Genomic DNA, 25,632 nt, shown 5'->3' on the forward strand with positions numbered 1-25,632 from the left:
GGTACTCTGTAACATCATCTCATACAGTTGTGGCGTGACAAATAGCACATCAGTACTAAAGTCAACAGGGCTGTGCGTGTTATATCAAAAGTGTTTTGTTTGGCCACTGTGGGTATTCAGTGCAGAAAGTACTTCCATACGTTCTCCATGTTTATTTTTTAATCTTAGAGGGGGTATGAGGATGGGGTAATTCAATCCTTTTTTTTTTAAAGAGTGAAGTTTTTAAACCCTCCAGGATGTGCCGGAGGTTTCAATGGCTGGCCGTCGGGGTATTAAACACTGTAGTGAGTTGAGAACGAGGGGGTTTAATGATGGCGTCGCAGACGGGATGAGCGCTAATTCACCGCCCAGGGCCCGCGATGGATGGGGCACCTGCAGAGCCAACCATCAGTCAGCTTACTCATACCCTCGACAGGTCCCGGGAGGGGTTTTAGATCCCTCCAACTCACATTCAGCAAGCTCGGAGAGCTGTCACACTCCACAAAATGGCCCCATAATGACATACACATAGGCGTATATGCGGTGGATTGCATCTGGGTGAGGATTTGAAACTAGAACTATTAGAACTACAAATTAATGTTTTTTCCTTTTCATTCTGTAACTAAATGCGGTCTATTTTGGTAAACTGTTCAGCCTACGAACGTGGTCACGAAAAGTGGCTGCAACTAGAAAACATCATATGGGCTTTAAACACAAACAAATATTTATATGCACTGAAAAGTCTAGTATTCCCTTAAGGTTTCGGAGATGAAAAGAACATGCCCGAAAGCCAATTATGTTAGAACTACAGTAATGTATCAGCATCAAGCCCTATCTCTCTGTTTATATAACATCATAGAAAACAGAAGCTGTTGTCTCTTAAATCAGTTCAATAAAGTGACATCATAAAGGAGTTGCATTGTGTGGCCCACTGTTATCACTCTAATGCATTTTATTTCAACTCTTGTGTGATTCTCAAACTTGTTTTGAAAAGTTTCAGTAGTGTGGAGTGAGAAATAAAGAATAAACAGCATTACAAATTATTTTTCTTTTTTATTCAAGACCTGCATACCAAAGTTGCTTCAGTCCAAACAAGGGGCATCAGCGTCTAATGCTCGGAAGAAATATGGGAGGGAGAAAAGACTAAAATATACACAGAAGGGTGGCTTTCAAAACAAGTGAACACAATCTTTGAGATGAATGTACTGTATAAATGAGTGGACAAACAGTGTGGTCGATCGTACAGAGTTCTCTGACCTCCACAACGTGCCACATCTTAGATGCCGATACCAGAGCCTGATGCATTCTGGGAAGGGTTTGAAAGTATATATGGTGGGTCAGTGTGATTGATTCACATCTGTATGAGTGTGGTCAGTTTTAGTAGCTCTTAATGACTCTAATTGTAGCCTTTGGTCAGAGGCAAAAAGCTTTGATGTGAATTGCACACAATTGAGAGACCGTGTATGTACAGTGAGGTTTGGCTTGGCTATCCTGTTACCTACACATTTACAAGTCCGCTTAAAGTGAAGACTGTATTGATTCTTTTAGTCATGTTATGAGTGTGTGTGAAGATTTAAAGAGAGAGAGAAAGACTGTCCGAACGTTCCAGACCTTTTCTTTACTTGCTGATCAGAAAATGACACAAAATGACCAGTAATGACTTGGACAAGAAAAACATTTTGTATTTGTGCTCTATTCTCTTCATGCTAAAAGACCTGCACTTTACAGGCCCCATAAATCAGGTATTTCGCCCCAAATCAGAAGACTGATGGGGCTTTGTTTAAAAAAGACAGACTGTTGTCAGAAAAAAAACAAAAAAAAACGAAGACTGGGCAAGCATATAAAATTATTTACAACCAAGATAAGAGTGAACAAAACATTTACTGTTGTATATGTAGCTACAGTAAAAGGTCAGACAATCTCTTAAACTCATCTGTACATTTTTAATTTCAATTTTCACAATTGTATCCTGCCAAATGTGTGTACATATACAATATATATATACACACACACATCATAGTGCCTACACATGTATTTCATTCCAGCCATTAAAAAAATCCATTACTGAAGAAGGTACCAGAAAGATACACATGACAGGAATCTCTGTATTTGTCCTATAATTATCTTTCTGTGTTGTCACGGACCCTTTCGCCTACAAATTCTGTTTTCTTTTATTCAATTGACTCTTTATTTTCATACACCCAAGGCAGAAAAAAGTTACTAAAACTCAAGACTTTTACAGTTACAGTGACAAAACATTTTAGAGACCCACAATTTAAATTGGACTGCAAAATGAAACTTTAAAAAAAAGAAAAAGACAGAAAAATTATAATTGGAAAAAATATCTTTTTTTTTCTTTTCTTTTTTTGTAAAATGCCCAGGCATTCTCCAATATTACAAATACTGGTATACTTTTACAGTAAACAAGAGAAATGTCATATATATTTATATATATATATATATTTATATATATATACTTAAAATCCCGTCACCAAAAAAACAATATACACACGCCACAATGGCATTCAGAGAAACGTTATAAGCAAACTTGGGGGAAAAAAAGAAAAATCTTGTTTGTTTAAAACACACATACACAGACATATCATTTTACCCTTGTACTTGTTTCAATACTGTAAACGTATTTTAAGACAGAGTGCACTAAACGTTTTACTTTTTTTCGTCTTTTTTTTTGTCTTTTAAGTTTCTGTAGTTCCTGATTTTTGTCCAGTCTCTTTCGCAACTATTTGTAGCAAAAAAACTCATTCATTATTTTCAAGGGATGCAGTCTAGTCCTGAAGTGAAAAATTGTACATATATATATTTGTCTATTGTGTGTGTTTTTGTGCAGTTATATGTACATATTCATACATAGATACACACATAGACACACGTTAGTATTGTGCTGGCTACTTTTCATTTCAGTTTAACTTTAAATGATGTGATATCTGTTTTAACATTGTTGTTTTAGAAGCAAATTAAAACCATAAGGACTTCTTTTTCAATTCTTCGCTTCACAAAAGGGTTGCATTTGTCTTATAAGACAATAAATAGGAAGATCAGTATTCAAGGCACACTCATGTCAAATTGAATGGCAGTACAAAAACTGTCCAAATAAATTAATTTCATTTTTATAGTGCCAGCATTGTGAAAGCCAAGCCTATCAACGCTGGCACTTCAATCTCAAATGCTCCCTCTAGCAAGGCCCAATAAATCCATTTTTCAACATAATTTCTTGTTCAGAAGCCGTTTCTCTGTTGTTTTCAAATATGTAAATCAAAATAATAAAGTGCGGGTCAACTGCAAAGAGCTGTGTATGTTTTCTTTCTTTCACTCTCATGTTTCTTATTGTCTTTTTTGAAACCACAATATTCCCTCGGTTCAATCATTTGTGGTGTTAGGGCATCTTGTTGAAAAGGGTGTTTAACGGGCAACAAAACAGGTCTGTGACAGAGACAGCTCTTTAAAAAAAAAGATAAGGATAGAAGAGAAAAAAAAAGAGAAAAATCAGCTGTGCATTCTGTAAGCGTGTTGCTACTTCAGAGAATGCGCTCAACTACACATCACAGGAAGTCCTAAATGAGAGGAAAGAAAGAAAAAAATGTCTTACTGTTTTAGCACACGCTCAACAGGTCATGACAAACACTCTTACTGTGCAATTGACTAAGCTGCATACCTGCTGATGGCTCTAATACACGGGACATGACCAGATTAACCAGATAAGTCAATATCATACACGTTTTACGTCTATAATCAGATTTAGTATGCAGTATAAATTTGCTTCTCAAAATGACTGATAAATATATATATGTACAAAAATGCATAGGGCTGTTTCAAGTGATTTAAGAAACATTGTAATAGAATGACAGCATTATACTTCAGTATATTCTGACTATCTAATCTGGTTAAAGTGGTAACTCCCTCTAGAAACCCCATAAATGAAACACAACTAAATGCAAAAGAAAAAAAACGTTCAGATATAAATGTCAATGGAAAACAGAATGGTGGTTCTGCCTTGCTTCTGACTAATGTGCTCTTAGCTTTACTAACCCGAATTGGACTGTACAGACCCTTCTCTCTCTCTCTCTCTCTCTCTCCTTTTAAGTCGTGTGTGGTGTTTGTGTAATTCACTCTCTCTCCTAGCTGTTTAGCACCTTGTTCTTGTTGCCATTTTTCATATACTGTAAAAAATCCCATAAAACAACTGAAATTTTCTGGTAGCTTGGGCGCCAGAAATATACCGAAAAATATTTTTGTTTCCTGTAACAAGTTTTTCTGTAATATTTCTATAACGGTTTTCCACTGTAGTAACAAATATGTGAGAAATCTGTAAAATTCCGTAAAATTTAAGTTTTTTTGGGGGGAGACATACGTGAAAAAATCTGTTAAAAAAACAACAAAATTCCGTAAAATTACAGGGTTTTTTTTTACAGTGAATGATAGCGGATAGGGTCACCATTCACTTTCATTGTATAGCCTGGAAATTCTGATAGATATGTTTCTTTTTTCAACAGAATTTTCATTTTTGATGAACTGCCCCTTTAACAGCAATGTAGTATGACGAGCCACTTTTATGTGAACGATTGAGGTGATTCATGACATTAAGGAGAGGCTGGCAGTGCAATATGAAGTGTGCAGACAAGGGGAGGCCTGTGAATGAGCTGAAACAGAGGACTGGACTACTTTATCAGAGAAGACGGCTGAGATCAGATAGCACACTTGGCAGAAGTAGCTATGCAGCTCACCCTGAGTTGTTTTAAAGCTCACAAAGAGAGCCATGAAGCCATCTTCCTTCTACCCACTATTGTGCTGTTCAGCAAAATCAAACTGCTTTGATTAAGTGCAATGTCTATGGAAAGGGTGCTGGGGATTAAACTTCACTATGGGCAACTGGAGTAAGACCTATATAACACGATCCAGAAGATAGCGTTGTCTGAGTCAGTACTAGGTACCGAGAAGCAGCTGCCTTGGCTATTGTCTGTTTTATCGTTTCCTCTCCCTGATTTCGGACCTGAAGAGTTGACAACGTTTTTCAGCCCCACAGTCCTCTTTAGATTAACTGTTAGAACTGACATTCAGTGCTACATACCCAATTAGATTGACATGTCTAAAATCAGTTCGTGCTACATGGCCTAAGGATTGTTGTCCGCTCATTTTATAAGTATGAATAATAAACAACAACAAAAGAAGAAATAGCTTTCTCAGTTCAACTTTTGAAATTTAAAAATCGAATGCGGCTTCTCTTCAAGAAATTACACGTGTATCTTAAATAATCTACATTGTAGGTAAGCAGCGGCCTATGGATTTCTCGAACGATACTCTGTTTAATAAAAAAATCTCAGGATGTCTTTTGGGTTAAAAAAACAAAATCTCAGCATTTAAAACGAAACGTAAGAAAATGGAAATGGTGAAATAAAAATGAACCTGCACATGCCAAAACACTTAAAAAATCCAATAAATACAGAAATTATTGCACAGTTAAAGGCTCCATGTAAAATATTGTCTAATGTATCCACTCGTGGATTGCTAGAAATAAAAAGCCAAAATAGGCGATTTAGACCAGCTCCGAATTAAATCTCCCCTTTTTTTTTGCATTTTTCTTCTTCTTTAATGTCTTTATCATTCTCAGATGGCAGTTTCTTAGGACAAATCTAACTCAAACCATTAACTTGAAAACAAACAAGCAACCAAACAAAACAATCAAACGAAAATAAAAAACAGAGTATCCAGCTACCCCTTTTATAATCGAGGAATTGTGAGGCAAAATAGGAAATCTGGCTTAGCTTCTCTCTGCTTGTTCAATTTTGACCTCATTCGTCATCAAATGTTCCCCATGCCACTTTTTCATGTGTTTCTCGAGCGTGCTGTAGACGCTGAAGGGCATTTGGCAAATGTCACAGCGGTACACTTCCTTACCAAGCTGGCCGTGCGTCTTCATGTGGCGGGTGAGTTTGCTGCTCTGGGCACAGGCGTAGTTGCAAAGCTCACACTTGTAGGGCCTCTCGCCTGTGTGACTGCGTCTGTGCACTGTCAGATTGCTACAGTTCTTGAACACCTTGCCGCAGTACTCGCAGGTGTCGCTCCTCCGGCTCTCTTTGGAGCTGGGCCGGCCGTGTCCCCCACCCAAGTGTGGAGTGCTGCCTCCACTAGCGGTACCGCTGCGGCCGGAGAGGCCCCCGTCCAGCAGGTCCCCTGGCGGCGTGGAGAATCGCAGGCTGCCGTTCTCGGAAGAGTGCTCCGAAGAGGTGGCGAACGGAGATTGTCTGGAATCGGTGAAGCCGAGAAAGGGATCTTTGATGAAGTGGCGGGATGCTGCGTAGCCCACCAGCCACTGGGAATAGACGTTTTCGGATGGGATTAGGGGGGCTGGGGGTATGTCCAAATCCTTCTCTATTTTGATCCTCTTGTTAGAAGAGATGGAGAGGCTGGGGCTGGTGATGGGAGTGGGCTTGCGGGGAAACAGGCCTGAGAATGAGTCACCAGATCCACAGTTCCTTCCGTTCACAGTTGGCCGCTCCACTTGGTCCATTTCGCCCACTACCGAATCATCATCCCCTGCGCCCCTCTGCACCTCTGAGCCCCTTTTGGAGAACAGAAGCCTTTTCCGATTGTCAACTATTAAGTTATTGTACTGCTGAATGGAGCTGAGTCCAGAATTTTCTACCATCTTACCCAAGGAGAGGTTTTTCTCATCTGAAGGTGGTTTGGGGCCATTTTCCCTATTTCGACAGAACTCTGAGTCCATGCTGAAATTCGACTCTGGCCTGCTCTCGTTTTCCAGCTCCTCCTCTTCTTCCTCCTCCTCCTCCTCTTCGTTGTCAGGCCCCATGCCCTCACCTCTAAAGTCCCCATCTCTGTTCTTCATTCCCTCCCCAGTGACATCGCTGGTGCCTGGCTCAGGTGAGCTGGTGGTGGACAGACCATCATCGGAGCGGCCCGTCATAGAACCAGACTTGTGCATGTGGGTCTTCATGTGGCGTTTCAGCTTGCTGGCCTGAGAACAGGCGTGGTCGCACAATTGGCACTTGTAGGGTTTCTCGCCCGTGTGGCTTCGCCGATGTACAACCAGATTGCTCTGAAACTTGAAGGTCTTGCCGCAGAACTCACAGGACTTCGACTTGACCTGTGTCTGTGGAGGTGTGGTGCTATTCGGGGGCATGGGGGGCAACGGAGGGGTGCTCAGAAATGGCGATTTTGGGCTGGGCTGAAAAGGGTTGGGGTTGAGGAGGCGATGCATTGGGTTGGCACGGCTCGGTGACAGCGGTGGAGTGGAGTTGTTGTTTCCAGCAAGCTCCCTGAGCCGGCGGGAGAAATCCATCGACTGGGATTCCATGGCCATGGGTGTCATGCGCATCACTCTCTCAAAGGCACTGGGATGTTGGGAGATTATACCCATTTCCTCTGCGCTAAGGCGTTCCAGGCGATGGGGATCTAAATGATGGCGGGGAGGGGGGCTGACAAAGGAAGGCGTGTTGGGGAGGCGGTTTTCCACGAAGCCTGGTGGGGGCTCCCGGAGCAGGGGTCCAGTCATCCGTAGGAGGTGGAATGGGTTATTGTCCCCTAAAAAGTTGGTTAACGGGGACTGTGGTATAGACTCAGCACCAATGGGAGGAGGAATGGTGATCCGTGGGGTTAGAGAAGTATTGGACGGGTTGCTCTCCAAGTAAATGCGGATCCCGTGCGTGTTCTGAACGTGCTGAAGGAGGAACCAGGCGCTGGAAAAGGGCTGTTTGCACGTCGTGCATATGTAGCTCGAAGGTTCGTCTCTACCTGCAAACAAGCAAAAAACAACAAACATTGTTATTAGAAAAAAATCTCTTAAGCATTTAACTTAAAATCTCTGTGGTCTCTTCAATCCCACATGGTGGAGCTGTGCTAAAAGCAGAGTTCATGTGAAATGGAAAATGTGGCATGGGTTCAAGGAATGATTACATGTTTCAAAGAACAAACTTCGAGCCATCTGACATATCTTTTAAATGTGCCTCGCACTTTGGGCAACGGGCACCGACTCACCCATCATGCTGTTATAGGAACAGGGCAGCTCATACTTAACAGGCTTATGACAAGTGCATTACCATACTATGGCCGTGAAGGCCTGCCGTTGTGGGAACACTGCATTCCCTATTTCAGCTTGTCTTTAATCTTCGCTTTCACAAACGGCTGACTCATTTTAGAAGCATAATGCCAGGCAAAAGCACTCTAAACTGGGAAACCCTCCAAGCGCTGAGACTGTCCTAGGATGCCAGAGTAATATGCCACCAAATTGGAAAAGTACAACTTAAACTGTGATTTAGGGGACTCTCGTCACTATCAAACAAATAAAGTTGTCCCCTCAAAGAAACAAATAAAAAATGAGAGAGGGGGTTGGGGGAGGGGAGAGCACATCAAGATAAATGGTTTCAAATAAAGAGTGAAAACACTGCCTGTGATTTAAGAGGCGGTGGGGAAAAAAGCTCAACGGTCTGAGTGTTAAAGTCTGTGGCATTTAAAACAGCTCAAGGGTATTATTTACTGTTCCATTAAGAATTTCTCAAGATTGTTTTTCTTACTTCCTGTCACGTTTTTTTTCCCTTCTTCTGTTATAATGTCTGGACCCCACCCCTTCCTGCCTCCTGTATTACATCACAATGCTTCACAACTGATGCTAAAGAGATGGCTTGATGTTTGATTTGGGGGGGAAATTAATACATAATAAATGAATAATAAAGTAATAAAATGAATAATAACTATTAATTAATACTCCCACATAAAATAAATGCACAGTTTTCACGGTAAAAAATGTACTGCGTGTTCCACAGTTAAACATCTGAGGGTGAATATGTTTTGATGTCGCTCGGCTGTCACATAAAAGACGGGTACAGGTAACGTGTGAAGTGAACGGTATCAGTTCTCAGGCTCAGGCGATGCGTTAAAAAGTAAAGAGGCTCCTGTGCTTGGTGTGGCTCCGGAGTTTTAACTACATGACTAATTGATGCTACAACTTCACAGTAACACAGGTTTCGCCGTGCAAAGGGGACTCATTACCGTAGCAGCACAAACAAGCCAAGTGTACTGAGTATACAATGAAAAAGGATGCTAAACCTTCTCTGCTTCACTCCCGGGGCACTAGCGCAGAAAAAAGATTTACAAAGTCGAAATGGTAATTGTGAACTAGGAAATGGGTTTCATTTATTTATTAAATGAAAGCTCGCTGTTCTGACCTAATGCAGCAATTTAGGATACGCGGGAAAACATATGCTGCTGTAATTGTTCTGGTATTTGATTTCTGGCTGTGCTTTGTGTACCTTTATGAGCGCTTTCATGAATACGTGTGTGTGCGAGAGAGAGAGGGAGGGAGGGAGCGCGAAGAGAACAACGGGCGGCAGTCGCACAGAGGAGCGGGGACCAGGAAGGCCTCACGGGTGTCTATTCCAATCATGGCCATTGTAAAGGATCAAAAAGAGCAGAGAGAATGGTTGGTATCTGTTCTAGCGGTCCTTTACATGCTGCTGAAGAGCAACGCTAAACAGAGAAGTGTGTTTTCATGAGGAAGAAACAGTAACAAGGGATTATATACAGCTGTAGCCTGAAGCTGCATCTTGTTGGTACACTGGATTTCATCAAGGAATTTGAATAGCAAGCAGAGTAAAATGTAAATTAGAGAAGAAAGTACTGCTACCAGGACACACATATATGATTTTTTTAAAATGGCTGTAATAACTGCAAAAAAAACGTAACTTTGCAAAATGATGTGCTTAAAAGAACAATCGCAAAAAAAGAAAATTCTGTCAGCATTTCTTTCTGCGGAACACAAAAGAAATGTTTATAGCATAATGCTCTTCTCCACACACTGCAAGTAAATGGTGACGACCGACACAACCTCATGGCAATTAATGACCATGTTGTGAGGTGGTTAATTTGTATAAACGTATTCATTTTAATACAATTTGTTTCCACCCCAGTTATGTTTAGGGATAGGGTTAGAGGTGGAGCTTCATTATTGCCTTTTTGCAAATAATTTAAAATTTTTGTACAATTTACACAAATGAACAACCTCATAAAAAAGTTACAAATTCCTGCAAGATCATGACTGTCAAAATAGATTTTGGAGTCTTTCATGGAGTTTAATCCCAGCTCTCCATCTTTAATTGCATGGACGATAGCACATTGCATGTTTCTCAAAACTCCTCATGTTGTCTAAGAAAGTCATGCAGCTTTACAACTGTAAATGATGACAGAATTTTCCTCCATGTTATATCCATTTTTGTGAAAAACAAACAGAAAAAATGCCCATTCAAAAGATAAAGCATTAGGGATTTCTGGAAAAAAATCCTTCCCCCCGGAGGTTATTATGCGGCGACGTGAGCGTTCAGAAAAACATCTGTTTACCTCTGCAGTCTATCCCTGTCCTGTAAAACCTTTGACTTAATTACAGTGGACAGAGCATAAGCTCTTGCACAATGGCCATCTTCCCCCCCCCATCCTCTTAAGACTCGCACATATGCACGCACACACATACAATCGTCCACCCTCCTCTTGTTTTATGGCAGATGCTTTCAAAGACTAATGCTCCATGTAAAGGAGGTCTAGAAAACAAGCAGCGTCTGTGTTTACCAGGCACTGTCTTTTTCCTCTCTGTGTGTGTGTGTGAACGTTTCTCTACACTAACTACCGGGCATAAAACATAGCCTACTGTACTGTCTACTATCTAGCAGACAAACAAAAGTCATCAGGGGGCCGAATGTTCATTTCTGCCCCACAATTAAGACGAATCAATGGCCGCTGCCTGAAATGGTATTTGTGGCCGTGCTGAAGGGACTCGGGCGTGAGTTTATTGAGAAGTGTTCAGTGCCTGCTCTCCCGGGGGGATTGGAGTCCGACGCAGATGGCAAATAAAGTATGCAGCCCGAGGCGAGAGCACATTATGCTAATTCTAATGTCAGCTGTACTTTAATATACAGCTCTATTTAATCACCCTATTATTTCACATTTCCATATGAAAAAAGGAAGAGAGAGAGGGAGAGAACGAGAGAGAGAGAGAAGCCTTCTCTTGCTACTAACACGATGAGCGTGCTTAGGTTTAGGTGGATATATTTCGAGTATTTGTGTCGGCATGGGCCGCTGTAGCTATTCGCTCACGGGTCCAACACACATTAATACCTAAACTAAACAGTATTGAATCACACGCACACAAACGTCAAGACACACACACACATTTGTACAGATAATGCATTACAATTTAGATACATTAAAAATGTGCTAATACCTAAACTAATACTGACTGTAGCATTCACATTCCTTCATTTACCACAGTGATGAAGAAATAAAAACTTATTGAGAATTTTTACTTTCATAAAAATGCACATATTTAACATAAGCACGCACAGACAAGTAATAATATGTTGGGAGTATAAAAACATATTTGCATGACATTTTCATGCAAACTCCTGAATAAATATTGGGCTAAACATAATACAGAAAATAATATGTAATAATTCCATCATTTAGCAGGAAATACTGTTTTGTTGTGAATACTTGTGTATCAGGTTATGATATTATTGCCCAATGTTATTTTTGGAGAGACGCAGTCAGTGAAAACACCCTTAGGTATATCAGCAGAAAACTTGCTTTAAAGATTAAAATGACAGCTTTTGAAATAATATTTATTTTCATCTGAAATAATAATATTATTCATAATATTAATTTTTAGAATAACATGGATTGATAAAGAATGGATTTTCGATTTAGGCCTACGACAAAACATAATACAAAAAAAAAGATATAGTACATCACCAAACAAACAAGACATCATCCACAATACAGACCTCCACACACAAGAACAATTAACTTATTTAGTTTTTGCTTTGGAGCAATGAATTCTAACAGAAGGCCTCTCCGATTTCTCAGATTTTGAAATGAAAGGGCCAAATAGCAGCATGCACATTCTGCTGATAAGTTTGGAGCGATTAGTTTCTCAAGCCAAGCACTGACTGATTCTATTTTCAATTAGATATTCCCATCGAGGCCCAGCTGCCGGGTGGGAGAGGGCTATGAGGACGAGGTATTGTGCGAAAGCGTGTGTCATCTCTGGTATCAGTCGTGCATGCAGACCCCAATTCAATTAAAGCGAAATTATCACTAATAACAATCGTAGCTCTCCGCACACACAGACTTAAACGGCATGCAAATGCCGGGCTTTAAGACACATTAACCAAAAAATAAAAAGATAGTTAATAGGTTTCAGCATCTTACTAAGAGGTACAATGACCCACTTTAGCTTTCAACCTTTAAAAAAATATAGACAGAGAGACATGCATTTCCTGCAATTATGCTGTTGCCGTTCACAGCTAGTCTATGAAATTTAGTTTTGTGGTTGATGGTCCGATCGTAAATTATTCCTAAAGAAACGCTTTGCGAACAAATTGACTTTTGTTATTAAAACCATTAACAAGATTAAAAATAAACCCTGGGTCGTTATATTTTATCATTTCAAATGAATAAAGAAAGATGTTTGAAAAAAAGGACGAGGGAATCATTTTGTTCCTTTGCTATATAGCGTCACTGTAAGCATGACTCTTTTTTGCAGAAAAAAATGCACAATGTTGGTATTAGTCAATAAAAAGAGGCATTGTTTTGTGAGGACAAAGCGGCAAAAATCTCCTGGAATTTGAGATTTTTGACACAATAAAGGCTGGTTATAAATTGAGGAGGCGGGAGACGCGGGGGGAGAGAAAATGAATATAGCATCTTTTAATGAGGTGCTCATTTGCTGACAGTGGTTTTCACTATAGGGACTTCATTTAGGCTGTCATTAAGTTATTATCTAGCGTAAAGAATTTTGCCGTCCTGTAAGTAGCGTGTTGGGTCTGGAAGCTTTTCTCTGTCTATTAGTGGAAGCGTGCCGCGCTGGCCTGGACGACTGCCTGTGTTTTGTTTGGCTGTGGTTCACACACAGCTTTGGCAGGGGGCTTCTTGGATGGTTTACAGAGGAAAGAGGGAAAAGCGCGTGCAGGAAAGAAAGGGTGAGCGAGAGAGAACGAGAAACAGGGAGAGCAGAAACTAGCTCGCTCGTGCACGGTAGCTTTTTCTGGGCCCACGAGGGGTTCCAGCGTCCCATTTTCGGCATTTACAGTTACGGCATCCAAATTTCCAACAGAAACTACTGTCGTAGTACAGTTAAGACAGATCCAGAGAGCGTCACGCTGCTGACCGAGACGCCTTTGAGACATAAGTGCTTCATCATGGCAGTCTGGAAACATTTTTCAGTTACACGAAACGAAAATATAACTGGCTGAGAAGAAGCTGTTGTAAAGTGAAAAATTACTGTAATTGTTAATAAGAACAGGTTAAGGGTACATGCATTGATGTGCTAGCATTGTGAAGTTTGCCTAGAGAAATAGATTTCTCAGAGATGATCCTTGAAATGAAACCCTCTCCAGAGCTGAGAAAGAGCAATCTCAGATGTTTCTCACAAAATTCTGTATAAAAAGTGACACAAGTACATCGCTATTAAAAACAGAAAAAAATGTGACTTCATACTGAAATTATAAAATCGCTGAATTTTGATTGTAGACAAATCTGAGCAAGTTGTGAGATCTTGTCTTCTCAGGAGAACAAACGTTTTTGCTCATCATTCAATCTAATGGGTATCCAGGAAAATTTTAAGAGATTTGTCTAATTTGGGATTATTTTTTTCTATAGACAGTGATATGGAATCGTGATTAATAAAAACACATGCCTACGATTAAATTCAAATATTTTACACAAAAAACAAAACAGAAACAACTTAAACCATCCATTGTGTGTTTGTTTGATTTATGCACAGAGTTCTCCAAACAGTCCAAAATGAGACACCCTGGTCTTATTACAGTTGTTAAGAGTAAGACAGCAGGCTTGCGGAGAGACCCAACGTCTTCTGAGACATCTCTAATAAGCGCCACCTCCATCCCGACCATGGCCTCTCCCAGGCCTGCTCTCCCAAGCTTTTTTCTCTATTGATTAAGTGTAGTCTGGTCCTTAATGATAATTTAGAGGGACTAAACTCCACAGGCCTCTGGATGACTATTCCGTTGAATGATTATCAGTGTGGACACCCCGCTTGATTATTAAGTTAGATTCTCCTCGGATAGATATGCAGAGCGACGCATGTCCCATTAATTAGGACTCAAGCTGCTGTTTGCGGAGCGGAGACGAGTCTCGTGAAACATGGCGGCAGCCTCATTCAGGCGTGCCGTCTGACTGCAAAGTACCGCGCATCTGAGTGTAAAGAATCGCCACACGTCTCTATTCAACCAGATGAGCACATCAAACAGAGATGCAATTGTGAGGCAAAATACTTGTCTATCCGAATCTACAGAGGGAGAGGCCGAGCGGCCGTCCCTTACGGTTCAACGATTTAAACTGTGCAAAAGGAAAGAATCCATTGGTACACCCAGAGAAATAAACTGAAACATAAATGAGAACATTAAAGAGATAGTTCATCCAAAAATAAAAATTCTGTCGTCATTTACTCATCCTCTTGTCATTGCAAACGTGTATGACTCTTCTTTCTTCTGCAGAACACAAAAGAAGATATTTTGAAGAACGCTGGCAACCGAACTAAGGTGACTTGGTTTTGTGTCATTTTTCAAATATCTTCTTTTGTGTTCTGCAGAAGAAAGAAAGTCATTTGAAATGACTAGAGGGTGATTAGATGATGACAGAACTTTCATTTTTGGGTGAACTATCCCTTTAAGTCTGCAATAAGATTATAGTGCAATAAAACTGATGTAATTTGCATTGCTCAGATATTTTGGTCTCGTAACAATTTAATCAGAAATATTTGAATTCTTATAGAAATCAGACTTTTTACTGCATCTTGGCAAATCCCAAAACATTATTAGGATATTTTCTGAAATTCATTTTAAAATTTTATTGCGGCCTAAAAGCAAAACCTGAGATATTAAAGAGATCTCATTCGTTACTATTATTTGATATGGGCATGGACAAAACAGCATGGCATTTTACACACTACACAACAATATGCACAGATTTGTTTTCTTCTGTGATACGCTCACCGAGCATGCGCCACCGAGGACGTGCAAGATTAAACGACACTGCAAATGTCGGGACGTTGTAACGGCAGCACGATTTCGACACGACGCCTGGTTTCCCTTTGAGGAAGGCAGGGTGCAGGTTAAGCCTGTAAATGAGGGCCGCGTGCATACAGTAATGCCGGTCGCTGGAATGATGAATGCTATTGTACTGTAAGGAAGAGGTGGGTGGTGCAGACAGAGGGGGAGAGAGAGGGAGTGAGAGAGGCGCACGGCATTGTGGGTCTCCCCTGCTGTTCCTCCCTGGAGTACTGTGATGTGTGCTCTTCAAAAGTGCTCCTGTCACTGTCACCGCTTCATTTAAAGTCAGACTCCCCTGAATTTGCATCTTGCAATGTCTTACGGACGTGCCATATGCCGTCCGAAAAAGACAATGCTCACAAATAAATTGGCATCCCCCACCTCCTCCCCCCTTCGCCCCACTCAGAAAAACAACATCTGAGGCAAGAGGATGTTGTTTAAAGATGGCATACAACAAAATCCAGCCACCGTCTGTGCCAATGCAAACAACAAAACATCACCTCGGGCTCGGAGAGAATCAAATCTGGTACAAAAAATATTTTATTTTTTTAATAATGACTGTCTGTATGAAGTGTTAGCAGAGAAATGCCAGTTAACACAGTTCGCGGCGCGGATCTGAGAAGAGATATTTGTCTGCGTTAATTTATCCGGCTAGCTCGTGTACTGCAATCCTCTCAGGAGCCCGCGCCGGCCCCAAGTGTAGACTTCATACCTCACAGGCCAGTCTGAAAGTGCAATAACGAATAAAAATGCTCATTACCGAATGATTTCAGTTTTCTCTATGATTCAATTTGCAGTAATTACTGTGGCCCGCGCTAATAAAAACTGCTACAAAACGCGAAGGTCAACTACCAGTTAGGCGTGTTCATTTTCATCTCAATGTATTCATCCTTGCCGCCTAATGGCCCAATTTTCTCCCCTCGCTCTTCAATAAATATTGCTGGAATTACAGGTTAAATAGCTAAATTAAATCACGGCTATTATGGAAGGCTGCACCAGTCGGTGAGAGAAACAGGTTTACCTCCAGATCTACAATTGCTGGGGAAGTGCCAATCACTAGACAGTTTACGATTAATGTCAACCGTGTCAAGGCCATCAAATTACAGCGTTCATTCCCCGCTCAACGCCCTGCGCTGTGAAATAAGAGAAACGTATGCAAATGCCTTATTACGGTGAAATCAAAAGGCTATTTGTCATGCGCCGGAACAAATTAGGCATTTAAACAAACTAGATGCAAGGTAACTCGTGAGAAAACGGGCAAAATGTATCCCGAACTGGTCAAGTTTCGCTTGGCGTTATTAGATTAACCCCTTCAAAAAAAACGAAAAGGATGATGACGCTCAAGCTTTAATTGCCAGGCACTAGGTCTTGGAGGTGTTTTTTAATTGCTCGTTTTTTTTTATTTCGTTCCATCTGATTACCCAGCGTACTCTAATGACCAGGGCTACTTACGACAACTGCAAGAGGTGCAGGCGGATATTGAGGCTGGGAGGTAATTTGTATAATGACTACAGAGACCGAGAGTGGAAAGCAACTGATTTGGTACCTTCATTCATCCTAGGTTTCCTGACTGGTGCACTAGGCAGTCTGTTTGTGCAGAGTCCCCTCATTATCCGTCCTCTCGCCCCTTAACGTTTAATTAATATCCTAACCTTTTGAGTTATTTTGGGAGACTCTGTCTTTTCATGCCGGAGAACAGCAAAGGAGGCAAACGAGCCGGAGAAAAAAATTGGTCACATGGGACGTCAAATCCCACTTCAAAACTGGACATCCTGTTAACCAGGACTTACTCAGATAACCTTGGAATATCCAGAGCGTTAGAAGTCTCCCTTTCTGGGCCACAGTCATCTCTCTCTTTGAACTGCCTGAAGTTTTCACACACTGGAGTTCTTAAATTATTAAGGGCAAGATTATATTCCTTGTATTTCATGGTACCTGCAGACTAGGTGGATTGAGTTTCGCCAGGCGAACAGATGCGAGTTCTTCATTGCGGACTCAAAGTTCTCTCTCCTTCGAAGAGTATTTGAAAGGAAAAAGAGGCCAACAGAGAGGGAAAAACCACAACAAAGTACTCGGTTGTGGATCGATAACTCAAATGCCATGAAGCAGGCAACGCAGGACCAGAGGGTCCAGCGCACATGCTACGGTTGACCTGAGAGACTAAGCTAGTCCTGACAGACCGCTTGTGGGCCTGGGGTGTCAGAGCGCTCCACATTTGATAGAGTCAATGTCACGACAAACTGATTTGCATTTAGAACAAAGATGACATGAGCCCTAGGCACAGGGTACCACCCTCCCGTCCGCCCAGCTTGTGGAAAGTTTCCTGACATTTCTTGCATTATTAAGCCAGGGGCTTCATTACCATGTGTGTGATCTGGGAGTCTCCCAAGCATCTAATTCCTCCTCACCTTGAATTGCTAATGTCTTGTTTATGACTATCATGGCAAATCGGAGGCAACAATTACATGCAAATCAGTCCCCACGCATTGTGCCGACGCGAACAAAGCTGCAGAGAGGCAGAAACGTGCTTGTCCGCGCTTCCCCTCGTACGGACGTATGCTTGTAGCGAGAGCCCCACCTGCTCCAAAAGCCTCAAGAAAGAGAGATAATCCTAGCGGCGTGAAGATGAGCGGCCTCCTTAACCGTAAAGTTACGCATCTCAGTGGGGACAGGACTGTCTGCTACAAAGACAGTGGGCAGATCTGAAGGGAAGAGATAGCATTCAGCGGTGGAACAAGGAATCATGGGTGATTTACTAAGTGTAAATGAGGCCAAGGAATCTGGAAGCAGCTGTTTTTTACAGCCTGCTTGACATACTAGTGCAGACCTGGACTGGACAGTGCACAGCTATTTCCCACAGCTAACATCTGCTTTACATTCTCTGCCTCCGATCTGCCAAATCCCCAACTGGACAGGTTCAGTTCAACAGGATAAACACACTTCAGCAGTTTGGACAACACTACTTCTCTACTTTTCACTCTTTCTTATTCCTTTCTGTCAGTTTCATATAGAAATATGTCATCTGGTCTATTTCTCTTGATGACATTTCATCACTGTTATTTAGGGAAAGTGACAGGATGGAACAGGATCTAAAAGGGTTGAAGCCAGATTTAAACTCTCAATTCAGTTTCCTTTATGTTGCAAAACAAAAATTATTAAAAAATATACAAATAGATCCCACTAAGCCATAATTGTATCTTGTCTCTAGTATGCGAGCAGTGTGGAGTGAAGAGCAGACAGGAGTAGAAAACCCAAAATGGAACTGGAACTGGAACAGGATGATTATTAAACGAGCAGAAAAAATGACGCCGCTCCTTTTCACTCACATGCTCTGCTTCCGAGACCTACAAAACAAGTGGAAAAGTCAGTTCACCGTGAGTCTGTAGACAGTGCTGAAAAATGTTCACCACCGATTAGCCATTTCGACTTTCGGTCTTAAAGTGGAGCCCTAAAAAACCTCAAGTTCAGCCACATACACAGCCAAAACCTCTAGTCCCATAAACCAACACGATCGTCCATTATACTGTCATAATTTCACGCAAAGGATGTTATTTATATTTATCTTTGACAGGAAAAGTGTGTGACCATGAGAACTGACATTTATAAGACTGTCTGTGTTAAAGCTTCCCCCTGACTGACAAATACGCGCTCCCCTCTCCTCTGCCGCTCGGAGGGAATCTGGGTGCACATGGCATCGCTGTGGCACGTCTCCTCACGTGAGATTAGAGGAGCGGGGATTAGGCAGGTTGGGAGGGGGTACGGAGCTGAAGGGTTACCGGCATTATTTCTTATGAATTTAAACTAACGCTGAGCAGCTTAGCGAAATCAGAATGAATTAAATTCATTAACTCACCCGGTGACAGCACAGTGGAAGGGCAGAGAGAAGAATTAACAATTTCTCTCCAATGAGGTCATGTCATTCCACAACAGGCCCAAATGGTAGATACTGTAGGCGGAGTGCACGTGTGGGCATGTGTGTGCATGTGCGGGTCAGAACTTTGAAGATCATGTCAGGAAAGCGCGGCTCGCTGGGTCATTGTCAAGCAGAGAGAGTTAAAGGAGAACAGAAGGTCTCATCTTGCTTCATCCTCTCTGCGGACGGGGGAAAGGTGGATGTCAAACTGTCATTACCAGTTCACTGGATTTACTGCCACGGAGGAACGTCAGCTTTTAAATAAGGTTTAAAAATTACCATAAACGTGGCCGTGTGGAAGAGCGCGTGGGTGTGTGCGACACCACGAAAAGGTAGACGCTTTCAGGAGTTTCTGGATGAGGAACCTGAGCTAATATGGAAGGCCTATGTCAGCAGCTCTGTGTATGAAAGCCTGTGTCATGTTAACAAATTAAAAGGATTAGAGGTGAATGGAACAGACATGGCTTAACATCGACATGAGGCTGGTCAGCACTGGGGGAGTGGGCAGCGTTTAGATGAGATGGAGGGGGGGAATCTAAGGCCCCTAATCCTGCTACACAAATCTTAAGTGGCACCAATCTCCCCTGCAGGCCTGTACCTGCCCTCAAAAGGTAAAAAAGATCTCTCTGAACTAAAAATGTTGTGGGTTTAGACATGAGGGTGGAATCGCCAGTTCAGTTTACTGATAGCACCAATATGTATAAAAATCATATTCTTGTGTTGTTTTGTCTAAAAATCTTTTAACAGATGTGCAGAAAAGCCTTAGCAGACTGTTTTTTTGTTTATTTAAAAAATTAACCTCACTAACTATATACAAATATATTAATAAATAATAATACTTATTATTATTATTGGTATTATTATATATTATTATTACATTAAATAATCATAATGATTAAATAATATACCTCTTATTGAGTAATATTTTAAGAAAAAAAATGCATCTCAAATAAACTTATATTGCTTGACTTACAAAGGATGTTTAGATTTTGGATGTCTAAGGATGCAAAACAAAAAAAGCTGTAGCACTAAACCACACAAAAACATCACAAACCACCTACATCAAAAAACCTACATCACCATGCAATTATAGCATATCTTATCTACTAGTTTTACGAATATCAGTGCCACAGCACCATCAACCTCACTGTACAGGACTACAAACCAGCAGATTTTTGGACAGTCCCTTCTGTCCACCCCCATGCAACAGTAAGAGGGCCCAGAGTGAACAGACCCATAAGGGAGCATCCCCAAATGATATGCCTGCTTATTGTCCCTTATCAACTCAATTTTGCCCTTTCTCTTACATAATAAGTCACCAATCTGTTGTGGGCTCTCATTGAATCCTACAACACATATCAATATTACATTTATGCATTTGTGAAATAAATATGAAGTAAAAATGAGCTAAAAACAACCTCTGAGCCGTGAAAATTTCCCTGGTATAGTTTCAGTCTGACTGAGTGGAGCCCTAAACACATTTACACTCGGCCTCAGCAGTGGGCGGTAAAAATGGCTCCCGCGGTACAGCAAAAAAGTATTTGGTTTTGGTTTGAGGTTGGGCAGCGTTATTTACTCAGCAGTAAGGTGTAAAGATGCCTGCCTGGGGGAAATTTGAGTGAGGTGCACCCCAAACTTACGCTATTGGTTTAGCCAATGTTTCTGTGCTGGGCTGGTCGGGATCCACAAAACACAGAGCAATGTTATGATAGCACCGTAGTGTTTACACTTTCTGGTGAAATCGATCTACAAATGGCTCACTTATAGCTGTCGCTGTATATTCAACTGGGATGGGAGAAAGTATTTTAACATAAAAGTTCACATTTCAACTTAAAGGGTTAGATTGAAATGTTGATGAAACGTAAGAATAGAAGTAAACAGAAGGCACAGTATAATACAAACCTGTGTGTGCATGTTTATGTGATTTAGAAGTCAGCGTCCATGAGCTCTGGCCGAGGTCTCTGTGTTTACACTGTAAAGACAGAGAGAACTGGCGAGCAGTGTCCTGGGAGAGCAGATTCAGACCAGACACGGGTTAGAGTGGGGCTGGGGGAGGGATGGGTGCGTGTCCTCTATTATAAACGGCCCTTATAAGGGCCTGATCACACACATGCTGCACCTGATGGACTGCACAGAGACACGGGACAGCAGAGACCGTCGGACCACGGGGGTTATGAAACACACACACACACAAACTGTGTGCTAGGTGCTTCCCATCATCAAGCGGTCGGGAGTGTGAAAGGCTCGCTTTAACAAGTACCTGTAAAATTTAATCAGGCGTACCGAATGCGCCCCATAATAGCGCCAGCCATTGTGTCCAGGCCCATTCTGTACTTCAGACCGGGAAGGAACGGCTTGTGAAACCCCACTAATTGCACAAGCACTTGATTTCCACAGCGTTCGGCCGTGGTGCAACCGAATGTAAATGTTATTTTAGAGCAACGCGAAACAATCCCTTAACTAAATGACATCTGCGTGAAACATTTAAATCACAGAGGTGGGCCAGACGCGGAGGACTATGATGTAGCCACAATTAGCAAACGACACAGGTTTACGTCTTCCCCAACCTAATGTTTTGATATCCATATCTGGATAGACTTCGGCTAGACAAAATAATATGAGAAACCGTGTGCTCCAGTCAACATAAACAAAGTACCCCTCCATGTCAGCGCAAAGAAAACATTTTCACGAGGGATGATTATAACAGTGAGCCCAAGTTGTAAAATGGCCCCGTTGTCAACGAGATAATGATAATCACATGACTCCCGGCGGCATGAACCTGGCATGCGCAGCGTGTCAAACTACATGCTCAAAAATGCTCCTTGTGAGCGCGATTTTGTGTTGCAACACACTTTTGTCCCCGACATCGAAAATAAACGTCTTGAAACTGTAAGCACGATTACAGGAGAGCTCCGGCGAGCGGCTCTCCTTCTGTTTAATTCCAGGGTCTGGAAAAAAATGCTTGAAAAAATGGAAGCTTAAGAAAAGTGCGCAGCAGAAAGTAATGCTGGAAAAAACATGTCAGAGACTGTAAACGGAGGATAGGGTGGTGGTAGTGGGGGGTATGGCATTCACACAGTATGCCTGTCTCCAGCATAACTGAAACCAGGCCCTCTCCCATAACCAGTCCAATCTGTTTTCATTTGCCAGAAACAGAGCTCCTTGAACGCCCCCTTCTCTCCTCCCAAAACCCTGTCCTCAGCGAAAGAAGGACTCGAAACATCAAACTGCTCGCTTCTCGATGGTAGACCGTTGACACTCCGGCACATTATAAACAGTGGGACTCAATTCAAGGGACTGTTTGATCAGCATGTTTTAAAGACAAACTATCTGGGTGCTTCTTCAACTATGGGCATTCGTCATCCTTTAAAAAAAGAAAAATCTTAAAACACTCTTGCTAGTTTATTTACTGTGGATTGTGATTTTTGAGATTTTTTTTCATTTTCATTTCACCAAAGTTTAAATTCTAACAGATTTAAAATGATGTCTTGTGCTTGATTTATATTCTGTGTTAGATTAATTGACATTTCAAACATTTTTTTAAATAAAATGACCAATTCCTTTGTCTTGCTAGGGCTTACTTCATACAAAAAATTTATATTTATTTTGTGGTGAAATTATGGCACGCTCATTTAATGCCAGAGATGTAATAAGTACCCATTCAAGGTTTCGCAATAAAATAATTTGAAAAGTTTTAGGAAAAAGTTTTAAGTGACCTTCTTATTATAAACCGTCCAAATATATCAGTTTGAAGAAACATTTACTTCTGGGACATGAAAGTGCCCTCAAGTTACAGAAACCCCCATATACTCTGTGTTAGTACACTGACACCCTGAGAAATCTAATTAATCTAGTAAATTGTAATAATTAACAAGACAACAAGTAACACAGAGGAAACGTGCCAGCACGACACTTCAGCTCAGCGCTGTACCCCATTTTAAGTGCAGGTCAAATTAGTGGATATAAAGCGCAGTGTGGATTTAGCAAATGAGAAGGTAAACACACTAAAACATTTAACTAGGTTGCCCGAGTCCATGCCGTCAAGGAGGGCTTAACGCGAGACCATCCAACACCAAAAAACTGAAAAAAGCTCACTGTCAGAGAGAGAGAGAGAGATGGCTCCTGGCACTACCTCGGTCGAGAAAAAAATTTATTTCAAAAAATTGCAATAGCCGAGCTAGTCATTTAATTCGAGAGAATCTGGTTGGGAACGATGTCACAATAAGAGCTAAAACCGACCGTCTATCCCTTGATTCTGGCTCTGCTGTGGTAGAGCCCGGGCCGAAAAAAAAACGTCAAAGTGTCTCGAACACCCAGAAGAGGAGCACAGGAACAAAACCCAGAGAAAAGAGACAGAATAAAAGCCTTTGTGTGTAGCGAAAGGATAATGATTCATTCTCTTTTAGCCTACATCAACCGGAAATTACTAAAAGCCAAATGCTTTCTGCCAGTTCGGCCCTTGGATTTCGGTGGGGGATCCGCATGCGTATATTTCTCGGTCGGGTTATTGATCTCGAGCCTAGACTTGTGCGGTCCGCGGAGGAGTCCCTCCGAGGTGCAGGAGGGGAGAGGAGGCCAGGCGGGTGTTGGGAGCTGAGGTAGTCAGAGAAGATGGGGGCTTGTGTGAGTGAATTAATTACACGTGCATTTTTGGATGGCGTATACCATAATGAGCCCCAGCTGGGCCAGGCATCCAGCTCCCTTTAAATGTAACTATAAAAAGCCGGGCATTCAGCAATCTCTTCACAAAGAGAGCAAGGCGCTATAAAAGGTCCCTGTGATGTGTGTGTAGAAATGTGCAGGGGGCAGGCGGGGAGACGTGCCAGCTGGGGCGTCCAGGCGCATTTCAGACGTTGAGGGTTGTAATTGCGCGGATGACACTGGTTCGATGAGAGGGTTCGAAACCATACCACAAGTTGGCGGACTTGGAATAAGACGACGATGTTCTGTGAATCGACACCGAATGCTCATTTTTGACTTGTTCTTCTTGGCTTTACGGTGGGCCGAGGAAATGAATTGTGATTGTATTTGCACATGCATAAAAGTGCAGGAAACAAGGTTTCATAAAAAAAGTGCTGCTTAGATTTACAGATGGACCTTACACCAATCATTTTACACCTCCAGGTTTTAACAGAGTTGATTGATATCACTACCATCTGAAGACGAGGTCGATTACCTTCCGCCTTATTTCAGCTTTGCTGATTAACTCTAATGATGCTCATTTAACCTTGTGATTCCTATCTGATTTCTATCTGTCCTATCTGAGAGAGAGAGAGCATCTGTTTGAAAGTGAGAGTGTGTGTGTGTGTGTGTGTGTGGGAAGGGTAAACCCTATGGTATGGGGACAAAATGTCCCCACAAAGATGGCAATATCCTAAATCCTTGTCCTTGTGGGGACATTTTTTGGTCCCCATAAGGAAACAAGCTTATAAATCATACAGAATTAACTTTTTTGAAAATCTAAAAGAGCAGAAAGTTTTGTGTGATTGTTAGGTTTAGGGGGTGGGTTAGGGGTAGGGAATATGATATATAGTTTGTACAGTATAAAAACCATTGAGTGTATGGAATGTCCCCATAAAACATGGAAACCCAACATGTGTGTGTGTGTGTGCGTGTGTGTGCGCGTGCGTGCGTGTGTGACAGAGAGACAGAGAGAGAGAGAGAGAGAGAGAGAGAGACTAAGACTGGCAGTGTTTTTTGGAATAGAGAAAAAGAGAGAAAGTTGACTCTCCAGCTCCAATTAGACTGGACTGATGCACTGGCCTTCATTTAATTTAATTTCACATGCTACCTCTCACTTTCAAATTAGGCAGATGGCCAGAGTTCCGCCAGAGGAAAAATTCCACATGGCATCCTCTTCCAACAACAGCAGCCACAGACTGCGGACAGAGCAACGCTCCCAGCCGGCAGTCTACTGATCTCTCCCGACCAAGACAGAACCACATGGGACACAAGAAAATGATACACTTACTGTATCTTGCAAGTATGACACTATTATCACGATTGCAGGGTGGCCTAACACAACAGCCCTTACTGCCCATGTGCAAATAATGCTTTGCTTAGAAAACCGGACGGACTAACGAAGAGTCTGGAGAGGGTAACAAAATAAAAGTGTCTCAATTACCTGAAAGACATGCCTTTCATCTTCAATTTTTCCTTCAAGTCATGCCAGATTTATTAACACCTCTCTTCATAGACAACAGGGGTGCCATCTTAAAATAACAAGACTTTCTCCTTTACCCCACTCAACCGCCATGAGCAATTTCACTGGATTAACTAGCGGGTTCCTCTGGTGGCTTTTGAGTGCAGCGCTGAAGAAAGTGATTTATTTTCCTACTTCTAATCAGAACAGCGTACATTAAAGCACAATAAGTGACTGAGATTGGCTTAGGTCCAGCATTGTTTACACCTAAAAGGTCCTTGAGCTTGCAAATAAATTAGCTTGCCAATGGGTGGCTTTGGCCTTCCAACAGGTTTCAACAACAGCGGCTTTTGTCCCTGTTGTAAAATTATCACACACGCGCAGCTATTCGCCGGCTTTAGCTGCCGGACTTCAAGACGTGATTATTAAAATATACAACTGATTCTTAGTCAAGCAAACGCTAGCGCAGGCAGCCATGTTGTTTCAATAGATTAAAGAGGCCACTGCTG

The 25,632-nt window shown here is 41.8% G+C and overlaps 1 protein-coding gene across 3 annotated transcripts in view; it reads right to left on the reverse strand.

The window, feature by feature from the left end:
* Positions 1 to 1,012: 1,012 nt before the first annotated feature.
* bcl11ba (BCL11 transcription factor B a) overlaps positions 1,013 to 25,632 on the reverse strand; it is a 49,117-nt gene continuing 24,497 nt past the window's right edge. For 2 of the 3 annotated variants that reach the window (XM_057343385.1, XM_057343386.1), the window contains exon 3: positions 1,013 to 7,742. In XM_057343385.1, the coding sequence (XP_057199368.1) occupies positions 5,756 to 7,742 (1,987 nt within the window). In that variant the 3' untranslated portion in view covers positions 1,013 to 5,755. The remainder of the gene's footprint in view (positions 7,743 to 25,632) is intronic. The other variant, XM_057343387.1, reaches the window with a different exon arrangement.

This window comes from Triplophysa rosa, linkage group LG10 (assembly GCF_024868665.1).
Source record: "Triplophysa rosa linkage group LG10, Trosa_1v2, whole genome shotgun sequence".
In the NCBI taxonomy this organism is placed as follows: domain Eukaryota; kingdom Metazoa; phylum Chordata; class Actinopteri; order Cypriniformes; family Nemacheilidae; genus Triplophysa; species Triplophysa rosa.